Source organism: Varroa jacobsoni, unplaced genomic scaffold (genome assembly GCF_002532875.2).
Source record: "Varroa jacobsoni isolate VJ856 unplaced genomic scaffold, vjacob_1.0 scaffold_439, whole genome shotgun sequence".
NCBI lineage: Eukaryota > Metazoa > Arthropoda > Arachnida > Mesostigmata > Varroidae > Varroa > Varroa jacobsoni.
This window is the reverse complement of record NW_019213341.1, coordinates 1-22,347: the sequence shown is the minus strand read 5'-3', so window position 1 is coordinate 22,347 and position 22,347 is coordinate 1. Positions and strand designations below refer to the sequence as shown.

The window sequence follows — 22,347 nt, the reverse complement described above, 5'->3', positions numbered from 1 at the left end:
TATTCAATATAAAGAAGTTGACGATATTATGTGACGATTTTTTTAAACATACGATTTTAGTCTAAACGTATGTCAAAACGTAAAGTATTTCCTCGAACAAAAATTAGTCAGACAAGAAAAATCCAAAATATCCGCAAAAATCCGCTTAGGAAGCGGATATAAAATTTAAAATTATTTGACAAGCACGGACTTCTTGTCCAAAGCTAAACATACTTTTTGCATTATTGAGATGTACTTTTTTTATTATTGAGATGGATTTTACGGAAACTTTTTGACAGAATAGCGCTGGCTGCTATAGCGCGTGACGATTAATTTTTAAAAAAGATATATAGTTTCAAGATATGAGCTTCACATTTACAATCTATTTATAAAATCTAAAAAAAAATTCATTAAAGTAATCTTTACATTGAAATGCGATACAGCTTCTCACATAAATCTCTCATTCACACCGGACTTTCTTGGGTGCCCAGTGCATCTGTGCATTAACATTAACTTCCTCTTACGTATTTTCCGTTCCATGTGAGAGTTCACATTAGCATACGTTTAGTTATTTCAGATTCAGATTAACTTTGTGCAGGCCCAGGAGTCATGCCGGTTTGAAAAGACAGACCTCTATTTTAAGATTTAACACGTAACAATTTCATACTAGACAATATTAATTATACAAGATTTTTTTAGTGTATTTTTCCGTTATCTCTCGTAATACAGCTCTACTATACAATAAGCCTTCTTTTCATCCCCTTACTCGTCAGTCTTGGCCGCACATAGCTAATCTATATATATCGTCGTGGCAAGAGCAGTAATAAGCAAAAGTAGTCATTGGTTGGTCCCGCTATCGACAACCGACATAGATTGTAAAATGCCTGTCGCGTGAACTGCCTCTTTTGCTACTATTGCAAGTATCTCTCGCGTTTCTCGTACCGTTTCCTCTCCCTAGCGGAGTGTAACAGCTTAACGGAGAACTGAGTACTTGCGTCCGCGGGTGCAATTAGAGCGACAACAATAACGGCTTTCACATCGACCTCGTCGGCGTTGTTGTCCTATCATTGCCAAATACGATCGCCTACGCTTTATAGCTGTCCCGTTTCTTGAATAAGCGGCGGCTAGCTGACGGCCAGTTGAGGGCTCGTCGCCGTTCATTCGTCCCAATCTCTTTCAGTCTGCAATCAAAAGCTCGACAAGTCGTTGACGCCACGGACACGGTGATTGTGCTCCAGTTTGCCGACGTTTTCCGCCGGTATCACCCAAAGTCGCGGATGAAGCTGCTGATATACGGATGTTTATAATAGTACAGTGAGTAGTTTTCGTACAAGCATTGGCGGTGTTAGCTGCAGACACTTAGTCGGAATCGGAGCGCCCCGGATCGCGGCACGCTGCCTGATTGACTGACTGGCCATTTGTGATTGGCGTGTGAAACATACAGGAGAGACTTGATTGTGAGTGGAGCTGTGTGCTACTGCGGCCGTCACCGACAATCGCCGAGTCCCAATGACGGGGTCAGGTCAATCGATTGCGCAATCATTGCAACTGCCGTTGGCGACAGTGCCCCTGTTCGGCCATTCACCAACCGAAAAGCACAAAGAGGAGTCGGAGCTAACTAGAAACAAAGGAACAAGGAGAATACCTATACGCAAAACAAGGGCAGCCGCGATAACAGCTGCAGCGTTACGTTCGACGAATGTGCCATCAAGCGGCGTTCGAACAGATTTATCGCCATCATCGTACGGAAAGATGACTTTAATCCTTGCATACGTCCTTGTGATGCTTTCCCGAGCTCAATCGCACTCAGTTTTGCTTGATGGAGACGACTGGAAAGTAACGAACGCTAATAGATGTGAGTTTCGTATGGACAAGCACAAACAGACACACGAAAAGGCTTATGCACAAACCCGTTGGGCACTTTTCATTCGCGTCATAGTGGTTGAGAACTCCTGCCGTAACGAGTAAGGGGGAACAAAGTTGTAAATAAACAAGGTTACACTTGTTCATTATTAAATAGATGACAGCAAGATGTATTTTTATAGCTCAACGATTAGATTTGTGCATACCTAAAAGTAAACTTTTGAGCCCAAAAACATGTCGATTTTTCAATTGGCTATCCTATCATGTGCGACTAGAACATCATGAAAATAACATTCTAACCGCTGTGAAAAGCTAGACTGTAATTGCCCTAATATATTGTAGTGTTACATAAAGTCCAATGATAATTCTCGGCTGTACAAAGGCTGGGTAGAGCTGAACCAAGGATGCACGGTTTTTCGCGCTGAAATCACAAGCCCTAACTGGTATCCTTGTTTACTAATGACCAAAAAAAGAAAAGTACAATCACATAGGGTACAATCAAAGTGGTAGTTCGAACACTTTAATTATCCTCAGCTAGAAATTTAAAAATACCTACTGATCCGTATTGCTCTCAGTTTTGTCCAAAAATTAGGATTTACCACTATTGGTGAAGATAACCGTTTTTAGTACTATAAGGATAGTATCGATAGGTTATTATTTATATTATATATTACATTAATTAAAACTCAATTGATCGAGTGAGAAACATTGAGAATTAATAGATAATGATGTCGGCGGAATGAAGTCCACCCCTCGGTACTCAATCCCACGCTGATCGGTTAACTAGTCACTGTTCCACTGTGCCTAATTGTACGTACACAGTAGTACTCGAACCCTGTTGAGAAAACAGAGGAAGTAAGCACGAAGTCGCACCCAATCTGGCATGCGTTCAATCGACGGCTCCTCAAAGTCACTCGGTTTTGCTATATCTGCTGTTTATATGCATCATCATTCTCTTTCGTCGTTGTACAACGCATCACCACCTTGTTTACGACTCATGCTATTTATCACTGGAATTTGCAAACGTATTATACAATTGGTGATAATAGAAAAGTCCTATTTCAAATGTAAACAGATTCGGTTATCGAGAAAAAAAAATAAGAAAGACTAAGTAGCAAGCCGGCCGAAATTCGGTGCAGTATATCGGGTATGTGTCGTAATTAACGGTAAGCGGCAGATCCGCAAATCACCATCGAACACTCATGGGGCAGAACTCAGCGCCAAAAAACAAAAAAAAAAATGCTAACTGTAAAATGACACAGCGATCGAAACTATGCGGCTGATGTATCAATGTATAATGCATAAGTAGATCATGCTCGTTGCCATGTGTGTTTTTTTTTGTGAAAAATAGGCAAACGTATCAAATACCCCACCGCAATCAATCGTTATTTTATAGACTTAATCTCTCATATTAAATGGTTTCTGCTATAAAAGCTTATTAAGAATTCTATTACACCGATGGTTCTGGCAACGGGAGCCCTGCAGTCTTAAATAGACACAGAACTTCACCGCAACTATAAAGTTTAACACGGATCCCACATAAGTGCTTGCCTTTAAAATCATATTCATATATGTGTATATATATATTTTTGGAACTGCCTGTCCTTGATCTTGCCGGGTCGACTAAACGAAGCTCCCCTTTCGAACAAAATGAAAGCGAATCAATGCGTCACTGTATGTACGTTCATAGATTTGAATAAAACTTTGTTGTGTGTGACTAAATAACAATCAGCAAATACGTGAAGATAGTTATTCTAACGATATAACCGTCCCTGAATTGAGGTAGCATACCAAAAGTGTATTTAGAAGGTTCTTATTGCATTTCTCTGGACTCTTGCGTGAAAAAGAACACCTGACAGAAATTCTTCTTAAACATTTCCTCTGAAATCGGGCAAATTGACGTTTGGGCTGGGTACGTGAATAACGTTGATGAAGTGAGTTCAACTTATGCAGTTGCGTAAGTTGCGCAAGGTAAAGCTGCTCCTTCGAAACGGCCAGACTTTGAATCAATATGAAATCGTGCCAGTATTTCTATTGTAACTTATACTTTAAAGTCTCTGTCTTTGTGATTCTTTGACATTGAAAGTGACATTAATAATACGGCAACTAGTTTTTTATAAATCATATATATTTTTTCTAACATATTCGCCTAACTGCTATTATAGTACATGTTTCTATCAGACAACGTATCTTTCCAAATCGACAAAGATAACTTCTCTGTCGCCCTAATTGAATTCACTGACGCATCCGTTCGTAGCTGCCACAAACAATTAATTGATCGTTAATGATTCCGATACGTATGTACAGTAATACTAAAATTGCGCTGAACATCGCCAACGTACTTTAACCTTTGAATAACAAGGTCTTTCCTACCGATGTTCTCAGTGCCTAAAAACCTTTCAGTTAAAGATTTCATATAACGATTATCAATATTAGCCTTGTCGATGACTAGGACAATACATTTTAACTTATAGTTTACTGTAATCAAGCGCCTAAATTATGTTGCGGATATCCCACAGTGAACCTTCTGGGTAACACAAAGAGTGGCTTAATTTCGTAATCGAATTTAGCAAATCCTAAATTGTACAACGAAACTGACTGTGTTAATTGATCACTAAGTTTTAATAATGCTTAAGCGTACGTTGTGTATGAACACGCTATAAAGCACATCTTTTTCGACGTCATGCACCCTGAAACCGTTGTGCGTTTTTGATGCACCCAAAAAAATGTCTTAGGCTTGTTCCGAGGTAAGGTAAATACTGGATATTTCTAAACAAGATGAGTGCTATTTTTACCCAATCAAAGGACGATTTCATTCAGAGGGTTAGAACCATTTGACAGCTTGGTTAGTGTTAGCACTTCAAAAGGTTCGCTTGAAAATGTGCGCGCTATATATATAAACACATGGGAGAGAAAGGTCTTTGGTCTTTCTTAGAAGGCATAACATTGTCATGGGCTTAGAAAAAATGCTATACTTAAATTTTCTAATATTTTGTTTGTTTGGGTATTGTAGAGCTGGTCCACCGAACAAGAATTTCTAAAAGAGCCAATAACAACTTATCAGTATAGAAGTTAGGTGTATAATATATCCAGAAGAGGAAAACCTGCTTCGCGCGCAATTTTAGATGCGAGAGTCTTGGAGACAGGAATGTCGGTTTAAATTTTAAAAAAATGGCTGTAGCAAAAAAAGTAGTCGTTTGAGCTCAGTAATAACTAATCGTGATGAAAGGTGTATAATAATAGTTTATTACTTTATAATAAATTCAGTCACATAGCGAGATATTATTCAAGCTAGAACATCAAATTATATAGATCAAACTTATAGAAGTTCTGCTTCCGTGGGTCGGTAGAGCTTGAGATCGCCTCATAGTTATTCATTTGCTAATACCTTACGATCTAACATACTCACCGGTAGTTATCAACTTATTATCCACTTATTATAACTACTCATAAGAAGAGACTTCAAGAAACCTTCATCGATAACAATTTTTCGTTGTAGGTGGGTGTAGAGCAGAAGTTCGTATCGTGGACATCCATGGCTCCATTTAAACCACTAAACTATAAACGTTTTATCATAATATGATCTATCACAATCCTTTGCATGCTATTAACGAGTTATCGCGTCGCTGATTGCACGTGAAGAAACAATATCAAAGACTATTCTTGCAAAAATTACTTAATAAAAAATAGTGTGTTTTAGGCTCGTTATCGATTCACTACCGCTTTGTGCGTCTGATCATAAACTAGTACAACAAAAAATCAAAGATCCATATAGGTACCTAGCTAATGGATACCACGGTAATGCTATGGAGTTCATTGATTGTAGACTCAGTTATTGTGCGACAGTGAAAGCAGATAGCTGGCGTTCGTTTTCTGCGTTTGGTCAAAAGCAAAATTTATTTCTATCTCGGTCGCGCCTTCGCCGGGAGCCATCCGAGAGCTAAGCGACACAGGGGCTATTGAAATTACCACACCACCCTGCGAAAATTACCAAAAAGTACACCTATCTACAATTGATCGCTGCACAGTTGACTTTGACAGCGTTTTATCTGTATGTTAAAAATGTATACAATATTTTCTAGGAGATGAACAAAAGTCCACAAAAAAAACCGTTTCTTTGCGATACTAACCATTCGCATTACTGCAAGCACTTCACGCGTTTATGTTGTATTTTACCACAGTACGAGGTGATGTACTCACGACCCCAGTCAACTCCCGTTGGCTCATCAATGACGATCAACAGCAATAGCAGGCATAGCATAAATCTCTGCTCTAATCAGTTGGCGATTAAAGTAATTATTAGACTTGCCACAAATAAAAAAAGCATAATTGCAGAAAAGAATAACAGAGCAACTGATAGTGTCATGCTTCATGTGGGCTCATAGATGCAGCTTAAAAATACGATCAAAGTGCACACTGAGATGAGCGATTGTTTCATTCTCAAGAGATAAACAGACACCCAAAGGCTACCTGCCTTGATAACAGGACCGTTTCCGGGACCGCGGTCTTTTCGAATCTACGTTTTAATTATGGATGAACATGGCAGGCGTTTGTTTTCGACATGCGACATGCCAGTCTGGTGTCCCATGCTACTGAAGTGTCTATTAAATGTTTATTTTTATTTAAAATTCTTCTCTAGAGTAATGGCAGTAGAGTTCCTTGACGTTTCTATTGACTGTATATCTTATAAGTCAATTCCAAATTATTGGGTTCGACAGATGTTTTGTATATCAGCGGCGACACCGTTTTGTATCAAACCCAGATTAGAGACGTATGTTAAGTTGATCAAGGCGTATGCGCGGTTGGTGTATATATACAGTTGGTGCCGGCTAAACGTTTGCTTTCCCAATGATAATCTTTCGCAAATATCGAGTCCTCGTTTTATTATTTGCATAATGATTCGCTTGCACCGTTCGAACAGTATAATGTATTTTTCCCATAGACAAAGGCGTAGTAGTGCAGTTCTTGATTGAGCGTTCGATTTGTTTTGCCTCACATTTGAATTCTCTGGATCGGTTGTTCGGTTAGAGATTATAGCTAACAGAACAGGTTTAGTTACTGAGCAGTTTCTCTGTATCCAACTAAGCTACATTATTACTAGAAGTGCTAAAAGGCGAGGTTAGATGGGAATTACTAGCTGTTGATTGCCAAGTAAAAGTCACTCTAATGACAAAAATCAACCTAAATAGCGTAAGACGGTTCCATCCTTAGGGCGAAATATTTCGGGGGCGATTAGGTGTTCGATGAGGCAATTAGTGTTATCAATAATTACTATTGTTTTTATATACCAGACAAAAACGTTTCATTGCTGGCTTTAATTACCTCTTCCTCTTAACATTAACATATTAAACACTCCAACAGTTTCCTTTACCCACGGTCGTTATTATGGTGCATTATAATATCGTCAGAAACGAGTGTCTAAGACGAGTTACACTACGAACGAGCAGGGGAGCATGGCGTACGATAAATAAACTAGGAAATTTTACTACGAGCAGACTATGGTTAAACAGGCTCAAAAACACTAGCGTTTATTGTATCTAAATTAAGCTCCGGTCCTAGTAGAGAGGAACGCCAGTTGTTCCAAATTTAGTTTCCGTTTATCTGACAAAGGTAATAAAACAGCAATCTATGAGAGAGACTGCCTTAATAGAACCTCATTTAATAATGCACCACAGAGTTTCTAACATTTTACTCATTCGTTCGAGAAACTGTCACCATTTTTTAGACGTTATCTGCTCTAGCCTTTTTGTTTCGGGTTTTACGTCCGGTATTGCCGTTAACCACTTCATCGAACAAACGGCCGGCTCCCGCCCTGCTGTTCTAACCTACGATACTTCGTTTACGCTTCTACGTGTTGTTTTCTATGAACGTTGTGCAGTTAATTGGTAAAAAGCAATGCCAAGGAGCAGCAAATGAGAAAGCGAAAACAAAGCGCTGTTGCCATGGCTTCGTTTGTAGATACCCATCAAAACAAAAAAGACGTTAACTGCAACGTGAACCGTTTCGTGACAGTGGATAAAATGTATCTCCGCTCCAGAAACATCTTCCTCTCTTTCTGTGTAGTAGAGAATAAATGCAATATATTATGTTTGAGATAGAGATAATGACCGGTTTATCTTTTGGTTCAAAATACGCCACCTTACTTTCGGATTTAGATGAATTTAATTATGAGACAGCGACTTTGAAAGAAGCTTAGCCTGTAATTTTTTAAGAAAAATAAAAAAAATCGCAAAATTGGGTAGCCTGTCTCGATCTATTATGTAATTTCAAGTGCGGTTTCATGAAGTTTTTTTTATAATAGATATGTTTTATTTAGTTTTACTTTATCCGACACCCTTTGGGTGAAACCTCCACACAAATCTTTCACAAATAACTATATGGCGTGACATAATCGCCGTACAGAACAAACTATGGATCTGTGCAGCGCGATTTTCGTTCGTATTCGGGGAGAAATTGTACATAAACTTCGGTTTCTCTTCATTCGAGGTTTAATTGCTCCATAAATACATAGTGATATTTTAGAGAAAAAGTAGATCCGGACTGAGCAAAGCAGCTTCGTATGCCTACGCTATCACATGGAATATTACTCTTCTCAATCAAGTACCTGTTCAACGCATTTTCCAGGGCGCTCGGTCATTCTGAGTCGCTGTGCCTACTGAAACTGGACATCAAATTCTTGTTGCTAAAGGTAAACGAACTATTTGATTTTCAGCAATTTCGATTTCAGCACGAGTTCCTGGTGGTATCTATAGCGACCTGCACAGAGCCGGAATAATATCGGAACCATACTATCGTTTCAATGACATGCTTCAGAGATGGGTGTGCTACGATGATTGGACGTGGACCTCTAAATTTACAGGTGAAAACGTACTTTTATTTACTATATGCATGCTCATTTATATTAAATAATATTGCCTGGAGTATCTCGCCCATTAACAAGTAAGTTTAAAGGGGAGCTCTCGTCTTTCACTATCCTTGGTCAGTCGATATATCGAAGGCTTAGCGTGTAAATGTGATACATAGGGTATTGCCAGCAACGCCACTTCACTTTGGCTTTTATGACACAGATAATACGACTGGTTCATGCTGGCCCCCTTCAGCACATATCGAATTAGACATTCACAAAAATTACACGAATTTGATCGCAACGTTAGACGGCACAACTTTATTAATTTGCTGGAACGCTGTACGAAAATGTGATGCTTTTTACAGTCCCTGTGGCTGTCTTGGCCTCGCCTAATTTGAATCTGGTCTTTCACGGCATCGATACTGCAGCCAACATATCTCTGAATGGACGTAAAATTCTCACAACCGATAACATGTTCTTAAGGTACGTGGTCGACGTGCGAGGCGTGCTCAACGAAGGTGATAACAACAATCTGACCGTCGCCATTCAATCACCGATTTTCTACTCGTTGATGAAATTCAGCGAGTTCTACCAAAACAATTACACAGTCTATCCCACTTCACATCCGGCATCCCAAAATGGCGAAGAGCACGCCAACTTCATTCGCAAGATGCAGGTATATTACCTACGATTGCTTTTGGGCTATTTGCATGCTGTTAATTTAAGGATAGGTTCATTTTCTTTTCGAAAAACATACGAGAGTCGCATATTTTGGCTCAGAGCCATTGGTTTTAACAAGATTGATCATGTACTAGTTTATGTAGTTCTGCTAATAGCTGACCGTCATACTCTGCCCAATAGAGCTCGTTCAGCTGGGACTGGGGACCAGCTTTTCCCTCGTCGGGTATCTGGAAGAGCGTCGAATTGGAATACTATGACAAAATTCTACTGCGAGATGTCGTCATCGGAACACAAGAAAATGGTTTGTTGAATTGCATACAGCATCAGCAAAACGTCTAGGAGCTATTTCTGAGATGATACGCTATTACGTTTAGACATGTAGTACATTAAGGCCCGTAGCATAACTGGTCAACTTCAAAATCGTGAATATCGAAAGCTTCAAGCAGCGTAGCTCCATTTCCAAGATCCAGGCCCATTTCCATGGTAAGTCAACTACTGCAATGTATCATGAGTAAATTTGCGCACGTCTGATTGCACTAGTATTATCATTATTGCTACTATATTTATTTGCACCTTGTTTTATGGAGCAGACCCAACTCAAGGTGATCGTAAACGATAAATGTGTTTTCTTTAATGGACATTCACATTCGCGAATGGTCGGATTCAATCACCTAGTGACAATTATAAGTTCCTCAAAATAAGCAAGTTAACTATTAAAAAAAAGTATAATCTGTTAGAGTTGTTGTTTATTATATGAATGCGCCAAGTATGTATATACGAATGGTTAAGGTGTTATGTCTGTTTGATTCTTAGTGGCATCCATTATTTGATTAACAGATGGCCATTTTTGAGGTGGCACAAGATTGGAGGGCAACAACGTCTATCTCCGTGACAAGCAATTAGAGTTCCGCAAAATTTTACTATGTGCGTAGCGTAGAGTAACATCACAATGTACTCTATTAGTTCCTCAACCCATAAGATATCGCCACTGAAAACAATTTTTCCTAATGGCTTCATCCAAGCATGCATTCTCTTAACTAGTTACTAGAAGTGGAAACCATATAGGTCAAGTCTACGCAACAAGACGCATGCAAACCGGGGTCGTCGATTTTGTTTCTTTTTTTTTATGAAATCTAGTCAGTCAATCTCATCATTCATCAGAAAGCAATTTAATTTACTATAGTACACGACAGTGTTGAACGCCTAAAACGCATCATTATCTCAGGTCACGAAGGTTAATAAATGAGCCTGAAATGCACGCTAAAAATTCAATTTAACTGTAGTTAGCACAGGTCATAGCACGAGATCGGGAACCAAATTATTGTAAACAGAGGAAACGTAACGGAAATGGCGATGTCATTATATGGCTAACTTTCGATCCACATTATTACTGCAATCAATGAATCATGATAGCTTTCGTTTTCTAGTCAATGGTTCTATCAGTTCAATGTTGTATGGCGAATTCAGTCTAAAATACCGGACTAGTGTTATTACGGTAGCGTTCGCGCCTGTTGTCTCAGTATTACGTTACTGCACCCCCTGTGCCTAACGTGAGTGAGTGGGCAGGAAGCTGAAGAATCGTATGGGGCTTTGTCAGAATTCCGGCTGGTGGTAAATTTTGACTGTAGCTTTGTGCTATTTGCTACCTCGCTCTCAAATTCGTTTCTATAGAAAGTGGGCAGACAAGTACAATTCCCACCCACCCGTCAGCAAAAGATATTAAATGCCTTTGAAATCATTTTGGCATGAACACTAAATTCAGTTCTATCTTTTGTGTGTCGATGTGCCATCAGAAGATATTTTTAAACATGTTGGTATACAATAATTCTAATAAGATAATTTTGCAATGTAACCGTCAATAGCTTTTGTAGGACGTACCTGAGATGAATTGTTAAGCACACATTCGATATGAAGTGACTGTTCGCAGCTTCATGTAGAAGTACATATTAATCTGGTATTATATTATCTTCATTTATATTGTGATTTCTGTGCAAATTCTTGCATATACCTTATAGGTGACCAATGGAATGTGACGTTAGTTATATATGTGGAAGGCAATCAGGTTCCACCACAGGTTAGCGTAAAGGTCGACCTGGAAACAGTCGGACAAATCTTCAACAGAAACATGCCTGTCGAAGATGGTATGATTCCCTATAGGACAAATTGCATGGCAGTTTTTCTTTACAGTTCGATATACTCGACTTTAATGCAGATAACCCGAGCAGTAAATTCTCAATTAGTTATGCATCTGTGTATTTATTTAGAATGTTATGCTGAAGCTATCAATTGCACATAAGCCTATGTACTGAACTTAGGCAGGGTAACTATATCGAACATTGCCGTCGACGAAAGGAAGGTTCATCGTTGGTGGCCTAACGGATATGGCGATCAAGTTCTCTATCAGCTACATGTCGACGTCGAAGGATCTTCGAAGAACGTTAGAATCGGGTTCCGAACTATTGAACTTGTGCAGAACACCATGCCGGGAATTATTGGCTTGAACTTCTTTTTTAAGTAAGTTTATCTTGGAAAGGTAAGTAACATACTCGTCGTTTCGGAACTAAAATCTACTCTATTTTTACTCAGTTACTTACAACGTTGGTTATGTGATTTAATGTATTTTTAACGATCCCATTTTCAAAGAGGTTTCTAGAAGCTATATAGCTTAACTCGTGAAATATGTCCGTATTAAAGTAGTTTCACCATCAACATACTTTAGACGACATATCTGATTAATTCGAAAAGGTTGAAGTACAAAAAACAGGCATATTATATAGTTATATTATATAGTTGTAGGCCAAGAATTGATGAGAATCGTCAATTTTACCGTATTGCATTGTTTATATAGTAAGGAAAGCTGTTAGAGAAGTTACTTATGAGATGGTCGTTATATCTAAGATATAGCTATAGAAGATTAATCTTTTGAACGAAATTTTTCTACAGTTGTTAAAAAAGGTAGTAGACTGACATTTATTCAGATGCAAAGAGCGATAATCAGAAACTGTAAATTATACCAAAATAATACGATTAATAATTCGTCTTCTTGTAAATGCTATGATCGATTTGTAGACATGGCTTGCCTATGTATTATTGTTTTTACTCCGTTAAATACACTCCAGATAATATAATGTCTTACAACTACAATTGAGGTCTCTACGAGACAAACATACATACTTGAAACGTTATCCTAGAATGCTTGACCTTTCCAAGCAATTAAGATCTGAGCTAAGTTTAATAGTAGAATTTTTTAGCTGCTTTAGCAATTAATCCGGACTGTGACGTTATCATTATAAAATCATAACATAAATTTAGGCAACTGTTACTTGCGTACTATTTTACATTTGAGTCACTGTTAACCAACATAATCAATTTCTCTGGCCTTGGTTGTGAAGCTACTTTTCGCAGAGCTGTGTTCAATCTTGTTTTTTAAACTTTTTGTTAACCTATGTTTGTTTCGCAGAGTGAACGGATGGCCAATTTATGCAAAAGGCTCAAACCTGATTCCATTAGACGTACTACTCGAACGTGTAACGTCAGCAAAAATTCGCTCATTGATGCTTTCGTCGAAGGAAGCCAACATGAATATGTTACGTATATGGGGCGGGGGCATCTACGAACTGGACGAAGTCTACGAGGCCGCTGACGAGTACGGAATATTGATCTGGCAGGTACCGAGATATAGCACCTCGCATGAAATTAGTATGATACCTAATCTGACATCATATCGTTTACAAGAAAGTTATATACGGCCATTAGTTAGCCACTCTTTTACTAGCTTTGTACGCTTTGAGCAGCCTTTTCAAAAGTTCTACAAAGTAACTATTCAATCAAATACAGTTCGACCGCTGAGCTGCCCCTGTAGCAGATCTCATGATGTCGATTGATTCACGACGTGATTATTCTATTTAACAGGATCTCATGTTTGCGTGCGCGCTGTACCCATCGAACAAGGAATTTCTGGATTCCGTCTCGGAGGAGGTCCGCCAAAACATACGTCGCCTACAACACCATCCTTCTCTGGCTCTGTGGGCTGGCAATAACGAAAATGAAATGGCCATTGCCAGCTTTTGGTGGCCTCAAACGGTAAGACTAACGCGCAAGATGTGCTTCGGCCAATTGTTGCAGCACAAGTATTTAAAAGTAAACGGGGAAGAAGATCATATACATTTTTGTATGTATGCAAAATATGAATCAGATTTATGGACTGTTTATGTAATAGTTGAATGCGGCTAGCATGAGAATTCTGCACTAATTATCCACACCTGTCAATGTTATGACAGATGTTTCACCTCACACGCTACAAGGATGACTACCGTACGCTTTACGTCCATACAATTAAACCCATCGTCGAGGAAACAGATCCATTCAGGAGCTATCTCGTTTCTAGTCCTACGAATGGACTGCAAAGCGAAAAGGAGGATTACCTCTCGAGCTCTCCAGGAAGCAACCTCTATGGCGATGGTACCGCGCCATAAAAGACTTTTCGCCGTTTTTACAATATGCTACTTTTCTGTGGTCCTTTATCACTGAATTGGTTGTCGATCACTAGTGGTGCACTATTCCAGTAAAACAGTTTTTAAAAAATGTTTAAAAAAGTAAAAAGTTTTTAAAAAAATATTAATCCTATGGCAAACTTATAAAAATTTAACCATTTGAATGTAGCTGTGTTTGTTTATGTTAGCTTTTAGTACGCATTTTTTTATTGTACGTATTATATACGTGTTATAAATGTTGTTTTTAAATGTGTTTAAATGTTGTTAGAAATAACAATGTTAAAAATTGACGAATTCCCCATCATGGAATTACATAATTTTTTGTCAACTGTACTAATATGTACACTAAAATGTAACAACAAAATATAAACAAAATTACTGTATTGCCTCTTCGTTTCTCTTCTTCTAACTGACACTACTAATCGATATTGTTATGTTTCAGTCCACTTCTACAACTACTTGATGGACAGCTGGAAGCCAAATAATTTTCCGACTTCGAGATTCGTGTCCGAGTTTGGTTTCCAAAGCTTCCCATCCCTACGTACCTGGTCACAGGCAACGGACAACCTTAACGACCTTGTATTTCCTCTATCTGAACTGGCCAATCACCGGCAGCATAGTTCGGTTGGTAAGTTCGCCCGCCTTAATCCTTTAAAGTGCCCCCTTGGCTGTTCACTACCCAAAATCTCTCTCCATTCACAGGCACCCTGAATTGCACATATCCTGGCAATATGCGTCTTTAAGTCATTCGAGCCGTGTCAAAAACAACCCTCTGAGTGCCTTCCCTTCGCTTTTCCGCTTTCGCTCCGTCCCGTCTTACGTTTCGATCGATTTCCACAGTTCTTGTCATTCCAGGTAACGCGAATATCGAGAGAAAGGTCTACACCAAGTTCAATGGGCCCAAAGTCAGTCTCGGCCCTCAAGAACAGTTTCGTATCTTTTGCTACCTGACACAAATCCATCAGGCCGTCTCAGTCAAAACGGCGGTCGAAAAGTTCCGTCGCGACCGAAGTCAGATCGACAGCAGCAGCGGAGAGGGACACAACATGGGCGCCCTCTATTGGCAACTGAATGACATCTGGCAAGCACCGACATGGGCTTCAATAGGTAGGTTTCAAAAGAGAAGCGATATGTGATTAGCTCGATTTTAATTCCCATATTTTAGCAAGAAATATAATTTTCTTCGTTTACTAACTGCGCACAGATAGCACAATGTGTGTTCAGTTCAATAGGCTAAAACCTCATTGTAAACCAAAATAAAATCATGAATCATGTATTACTTTCTGAATCCTAAACAAACGTGCAGAGTACGATGGCACCTGGAAGATGTTGCACAACTATGCCAAGAACTTCTTCTCCTCGCTTCTGATTACGGCGCATCACGAACACTCACTATGGCCGTATAGAAATGATATCAGTGTCTGGATAATCAGTGAGTTTGAAACTCCGATTCCAGTTAATATCACGCTAGTGCTGTACAGCTTCGACTCATTCGTACCTGTCAGGTAAGAACAAAATAACACACCTAGGTTAGTTGGAAGGAAGTTCCCTAGGGTAAAGAAAAAACTCGTTAGTTGAACTTGCTGAATCTTCTTCCCTTCCGCGTACTTTATATTTTATAGATTTATTATTTAGAGCTTCCTAAAATACCACGCGTGTTTGCTGCCAAGAGTTCCATTATATACTTTTATATTGCGTTCTTATTCCATACCCGTATTTAAATATGTCTATCTCTATTATTCACATGTCCCTTCCGATCGTAGCTAAATCGAAATTCCTGCTTGATACGATTAACGAAATATTATATTGTACTGGTGGGCGTCACTACCGATAACTACTATATCTGCCGCAGAACAGCAAATTGTTTACATCACAAAAACTGTCGTCCCTATTTCAGGTCCTTGTCACTCAAAAAAGATCTCTGCTCGGACTGTTCGATGGAAGCGGTTTCGATAAAAGTTGATGATCTCTTTAATGAGCCATGTACATTTGTAACATGTTTCCTTATCGTGTTGATGAGAGATTCAAAAGATGAGCTCTTATCGGATAACTGGCTGATCCTTGAAGTGCCAAAAAAGATTACTTCGATTGTCGACGCTGACGTTCGAATCAACAAGGTGCTAGGGCCAAACAGGACTGACGATGGTCGATACGAATTCAGTGTTGAAGTCCGAGGCAATGCACCAGCGCCATTTACGTGGCTTGAAGCCGGAGACGTTAAGGTAAATTATTTCTTCTACCTATTAGAAGTTATTCGTTGAATTCTTTGTGCAATGAAATATTAATTTGTAAACATAAGAAATATATACTAATTTGCGATCTCATGTGGCATAACTAATATTATGTACAGCAAGGCACACATATATCCTCATATTTCTTAGCAACTTTAGAGTTTGGTATATCCTTTCCCAAGTATGCATAAGTATAAGTGAGTAATTCGTTATTTGTCTTTTGCATTGCTATATATCGCTACATTACGCTAATAGATCAATAGCAATTCAAAATGGCCAGTCTGAAAAATCTTAAAACTTTTAATTATGGTAACTGTGAGGGGCTGTGGTTTGTGTTAATTATAGAAAACTGAACTAACTTATCAAAGTCAGTTAACAAGGATGAATTTTACGAACGTTCCAGGGCCACTTTAGTGACAATGGCTTCTTCCTTTATGAACCTAAGAAGACAGTAAGCTTCATCACCGTCAGTTCTAACGTGACGGCTGCCCAACTTGCCAAGAAGATCTTCGTTGTCCAATATAGTCATGCTGTAGATCTGCCTAAAGCCGAAGCCTGAAATAACCTTTGCTCGAAATAACCAAACGAGCTTTTTACTCATAGTCTCAATCCGTGATAAATCTGTATAGGTTTTATCAAAGTATATATACATACAAACTTATTTATATATAATAGTAAACTTTATAAATGTAAGACAAATAGAGAAGATGTAATATATGTGGGGTTGTTAGACAATATTAAGATATAGATAATAGATATACTTACGTTGGTGTGAAGTACACCCCTTTCGTGGCGAAGTCATGCGCCGTTCAAATTAATTGCTTGTTGCTAACAATTTTCGGCTGAAGCGCTACTGAAGTACATGAGTACATCTTGAATGTAGAATTTATTTGTGCACGCTATTTATTAATTCAGTACAATAACTTTATACTATGAACTCAAACAACGAATGAAACGTCCGAAAATGAATAAATTTGAATCGTTCAAAAGAAACAAGGGCATGCCTTCTGATGCGGATGCACCCGACCGTCACAATAGCAATAGGATGAAAGGCGTCTCTAAAAAGGAAAACGAGAAGAAGACCTTAGTGAAAAATATAGCCATACACTAAAGGAAAATGGATGTGAAATTCTTTTGAATTTTGAAACTTTAACTTTTGATAATAGCCATTCTAGCGTTAATATTATGTACGTTTCTATAGTGTTCTTTTACAACCTAAAATTGATAGGGATTAATAATATGATTAGAACTATTTCATAAATTCACTCATTCATAAAATGTACACAGTAACCTATAGTGCACGCGGGTAAATATAACTTAAATAGGAAATAAATACCTCCGCTTAATTTTACTTATGGCCTAGTTAACAACTAGTAAGGCCAAAATGTATACATGTGATTATAATACTTTGCCTACAATTGTACAAAGTAACTATCTACAAAGCTTCTAAATTCTTCACCTAGGGCTTCAAGATCAACTATACAAATTATTCTCTAAATAAGTATGACAACAAATGATTGTCTACAACATACTATTGTTTATTTAACTTCTTATATGCTTGCGAAGGCTATACAAATATATTTCGTACCATGACGAACAAAACTTACTATATTGATAGGGCCGCGGGCCAGTTAGATGCAGCCCTCGTGTCTCTATATTGAGTTTGAACCTTCATCTGCCCTTGACCAGCCATTGCACAAAAGTATAATCCTGACAAACCATACACAAGCAGCCATTTGGTATTTATACATTTGCAAGAATTATTATTATTGTAATTGTTATCATGTACTATTCACAATGGCAACATTTTATAAGGGGTCCCTCGAATACATTTGTATCTTCATGTTTGACCCTTTTGGTCTATCTTCAAACTGTTTGTTCTGTCGACAATATCTATCGCTGAGCTTTTTTCTTATTAGGGCTAGAACCTCTGAGTCAAGTACGGCTCTGAAGATGTCATTCGTTGAAAAATCCACTCGCGTTTTAGAAGTGGATTCATCTGAAAACATAATCATAGCACAAATGAAGCGAACATGTACTATTACGGTGATTTATGTTTGAATACAGCGTAAGAGCGTAGCAACAAGCACACCGAAAACCAGCAAAAATTAAAATTAGTCATTATTTCGTTTTTGAGAGATACCCTTTCGTCGTAGAACGATGTGATACAGCTGAATACGCAAATTAGAGCGCACTTTCTTAGGTGAAGTCAAAAGTATGAAAATAAACGTATAGGTTAAAGATATAAAAAGAAAAATAATACGTTCAAACTTACAGGAAAAGACGGAAATAATGATAATATTGTTCGACAATGCAGTATTACGACAACCGTATAGAACGGCTTTGCTTACTTCAAAAGAAGCAAATTTATTGTACAATTTCTAACTGGTGGTACTCGGTGGCTAGCCATATACGATGCAACTAATAAGCTATTTTAAAGGACCTTCATGTACTTCAGTATATGCCGTTAGCGCCGATACCACAAGGAAGCCGGATTTTCCAAACAATGGTCAACATTTATTTCAATTCCGCTAGTGGCCCTATCACGAAGAGAGCCAGCTGAATCCTTTATTTATTCAATCATTTTTCCCACTTCCAGCCCGACAAAACCTAGGCCTTTTTTTCCTGGAATTCCTTATATTACTTACACCTGTGCCACTCGACAATGGAGAGTAGGGCCTAATATTCGCAGCGAAACGGTTCGCTTATAACCAGTACTTCCTGTTGACCGACAGGCAAAATATTCTAATATAACACATGTCCGTGCTACCTGTTTATGACAATAAAATCCATCATTCATTGTCTGTATTAAACGTCGGCCTATAGCCGAACTCAAGCTGTGAGACAAACCTATATAAATTAGAATAGAAATAGAAATATATCTATAAAATCTATAAACTTGTAGTGCGACTTACGTTTGGGTGTAGCCTTGATGAACTCTTCTAACGAGCAGCGCTCGACTGGAGATATTAGGTACCTTCTAACAATCTCTTCATCGTTTGGTTCGCTAATTGACGGTGTGGAATCGGCTTCATCTGACGAGTCGTGCCGTATAGGCTCTTCGGACGGCTGAGTGCAACTATGCTCGGCTGTGTCCGAATCGCAATTCATCTTCTCAAGAGACCTTTTAATAGCCTCAAAAATGACCTGTAAAGGATAGCAGAAACAATTAACATCCGTTTTACGCTTCTGTAACGAAGATACAGTGATATGATGTATGTAGAACCCAACAGCTACGTTTATATATACGGATAAGCATCGCTTCACGAAAAGCAGTCTTCAAACTTGGTATAATAAAAGTATTGCATAATGTCATGCGTCCGCCTCATGTGCTCGTGCCTTTCGTTTTATTGTCTTATAGCTACATACGTAAAATCGGGACCTCAATGGCGGTTGGCCTTCGAACTTACTTGCACATTGCTGTGCGTGAAGAAGCTAATAAGCTAAACTCTTTCCTTGTATAATAATTCTTTGTAAAAAGCTCCTCTTAGGTAATGCTACCCTTACGTTACGCGTCTTAAAACAGCAGCGTTGAAAAATATGAAATACATAATTTTTACCAAACAATCATTTTTCGGAATGGAAAAATAAATTATCTTGTTTACCTTGACACTGCGTACCGGTCGAACGCCGTTAAACGCTGGCAACTTCCCTTCAACCAAGTCATGAATACGATCGACTAAAAGGGATGCTATTGCCTCATCTATTTTATCGGCTGCATCTGAATCTAAGTCGAACCATCGATTGACGTTTATATTGCCGTCATCTACACATCGGACAAAGTGCCACCAGTGCTTTGGGATAAGCAGCACCTGAAATTGTCCGACCCGATAGTGGGAGCTTCCAGTAAAATTAGGTGTCACCGGTAGATGCAACTGATAGCAGCTAATTAGAAATTTGCTCCAACTTGAATTTACTTAGTTTCAAATATATTATAGCAATAGAGAGTAATTTAACGCTCGCATAGTTAGCATAACGGTAGAGATAGATTGTGTTTTTACGCGCACCCTTATACTTTACGGCATAAAACAAAAGGCTTAATGCTGAACTTACTTAATCTCGAGAGCTCTAATAGATGCCGAGCGAAGGGAATGTTATAATCTGCACAAAGTGTTAATGAAAACGTTTTTGTCAGAAATATTCAACGTTATGTTTAGGCGGTTTAAAATAACCCAGAAATACGTATACACTTATCAGGAGCTAGACACATTTATATCTGAGCTAATGACATGCAGATAACAGGACAAAGTAGTGCACTAAGATGGTCCTGTCTAAATGCTTACCTCTCCGGGTTTAACAATGACACGATACGGCGTGGCATTCTTAAACAACGGCCATTTTGCAATGTTGATTGGCATTCTGTTAAAGTCAATTGAAGAGAAAACCGTTGATTCTTCGAAAGGGAGACGAGTTTCGTACAGATATTTACCGTCCGATGGAGGGAACAGAAACCACTCTTTGGCACCTATTAGTTGGCAAGAGAGATTTAAACCTTGAGCCAAAAACCAACAATTCATTCAATCATTCAAATGTTAGAAACTACTACTTATTTTATAGATTTTCAAGTTGACTTACCATTGGGCCGATTCACAGCCCTACGTTACATTTCGTCTCAAAATCTACTACATAACAGAATCAGATTGCGTTCTGCCTTCTAAAACGGGTAACTAGGTGTGATGTATTGTTACAAGTATCGAGCTTTCCTGAAATTCATTGGACTAAATAATCAAAATATATTGATACTTTTCGCATGCTTTTAATGAGAACAACAAAAGCTTTGGCCGAATCGCGTTTTGCCACCATCTGGAAAAAATATTAAATTATTCAATACAAGGTGACTTTATTATAAGATAAGCTTCTTTCGCAAAGCATATTCACAGATTCGCAGAGAGAGCAATTAAAAAAGGTTAGTGCTACAGCGGAACTGCTATAGGACATGCGTACTAGTATTTAGCCTACCATAGCTATCGCGATGGCACGGTGTAAATGCTCCTTTGCTACCCATCCAAATAGTCGTGTGCGTGCAATCCTTGTCACCACTCTCGAAAAAAGACCAGTCAAGACAATCTTTTCGTTTCATTGTTCCAGCCGACATCCAGTTGTATGCCGAATAGACCCATCTTTCATGGAGGTCAATGGAAGGTTTATTAAAATAACCTGGAATCAGATCCTATGTTTCGTACTTGATTGCCTATTTAAAGTAAAACTATTAACTACAATTTATATATATATATATATATATATGAATTTCTTTTTCAAGAGAACGTTGTTTTATAAATTGTGTGCGCCGTACACCTATTGATACACTTTTTTTTTTAATTCATTTTCTGTATTCAAAATCCACTTGTACAGTTTGAAATCTGGAACCGTTAACTCTGATATCGTCACCTAGGGTTTTAGCAAGCAAGTCGTAGTAAACCACCAAAAATATAAACAGTAATTACAAAGATAGGTTCCAGTTTGGAACTATAGCGAAGAAGATAGCCCGCCATATGAATCTTTTATCCGGTGACGGTTCTACTATCGCGAGTCATTGTGTCACATGATTCTGGGAAGGAGTCGAGAGGAGGGGTCGAGTCCTATAAATGATCCCTTATGAAGGTGAGTAGTAAAAAGTCGCGAGCTTTGATGGGAGCCGACTCATCTAAGAATGCACGGACGTTAGCACTCGGCTTCAATGTATGTGAAAATACATATTTTCTCATCTCCATCAAATTAAAAGAGCGAAAAGAATTGACAAACAGGTACTGCATGATCTGAATGGGCACCAAAAAAAGAGATCTGTAGAAGTGCTTGAGTTTTTTCCAGGGTGCAATTCTAGCACCGAATTGTAGCTTGTAATGGGAAATGGATTCTCCACGATGATCGCAGATGGTCACGTTAGCGAGTAAATCAACTGAATCGGCGAGACATTTCGAGCAAACGGTTGTAAAAGCGTATAATGTCTGAGCGGGAATCTGGGAATACACTACAATTTAATGAGGCAAGCGTTAATTATGACTGAACGGTACTGTGCCTGGAGAAAAAAGTTTATGGAAAACGTCACAGCTAAGCAACCAGAAAGAGCTACACACCGAAGGAATCACGGTGCAAATAATGCAGGAGCTATAATAAGAAGCTTTTTATGACAAATAAATTGGTTACTTTCCAAACGGCTTTTAAAAGGTTACAGATAATATTAGTGCACTATACTATACAAAAAAAGAACAAAGTTAGAGTTCATTATGCTATCTTAAATACCGAACGATTAGAT

At 38.5% G+C, this 22,347-nt stretch overlaps 2 protein-coding genes across 4 annotated transcripts; one reads left to right on the top strand and one right to left on the bottom strand.

The window, feature by feature from the left end:
* On the top strand, positions 1 to 17,445 carry beta-Man (beta-mannosidase; the record flags this gene model as incomplete). Of its 2 annotated transcripts, none has more annotated exon segments than XM_022833189.1 (14): positions 1 to 1,834; positions 8,555 to 8,701; positions 9,055 to 9,365; positions 9,551 to 9,671; positions 11,386 to 11,511; positions 11,686 to 11,884; positions 12,831 to 13,038; positions 13,283 to 13,453; positions 13,651 to 13,831; positions 14,306 to 14,491; positions 14,719 to 14,970; positions 15,170 to 15,368; positions 15,761 to 16,085; positions 16,498 to 17,445. In XM_022833189.1, coding segments are annotated over 14 exon segments (2,928 nt in total). In that variant the 3' UTR covers positions 16,654 to 17,445.
* A 163-nt stretch (positions 17,446 to 17,608) lies between these two features.
* LOC111260441 (HSPB1-associated protein 1 homolog) lies at positions 17,609 to 21,251 on the bottom strand (the record flags this gene model as incomplete). 2 transcript variants are annotated; one of them, XM_022833190.1, is given in 5 exon segments in its annotated part: positions 17,609 to 18,093; positions 19,010 to 19,241; positions 19,700 to 19,906; positions 20,378 to 20,586; positions 21,054 to 21,251. In XM_022833190.1, coding segments are annotated over 5 exon segments (1,037 nt in total), but the record flags the coding sequence as incomplete, so codon positions are not given.
* Between the last annotated feature and the right edge of the window lie 1,096 nt (positions 21,252 to 22,347).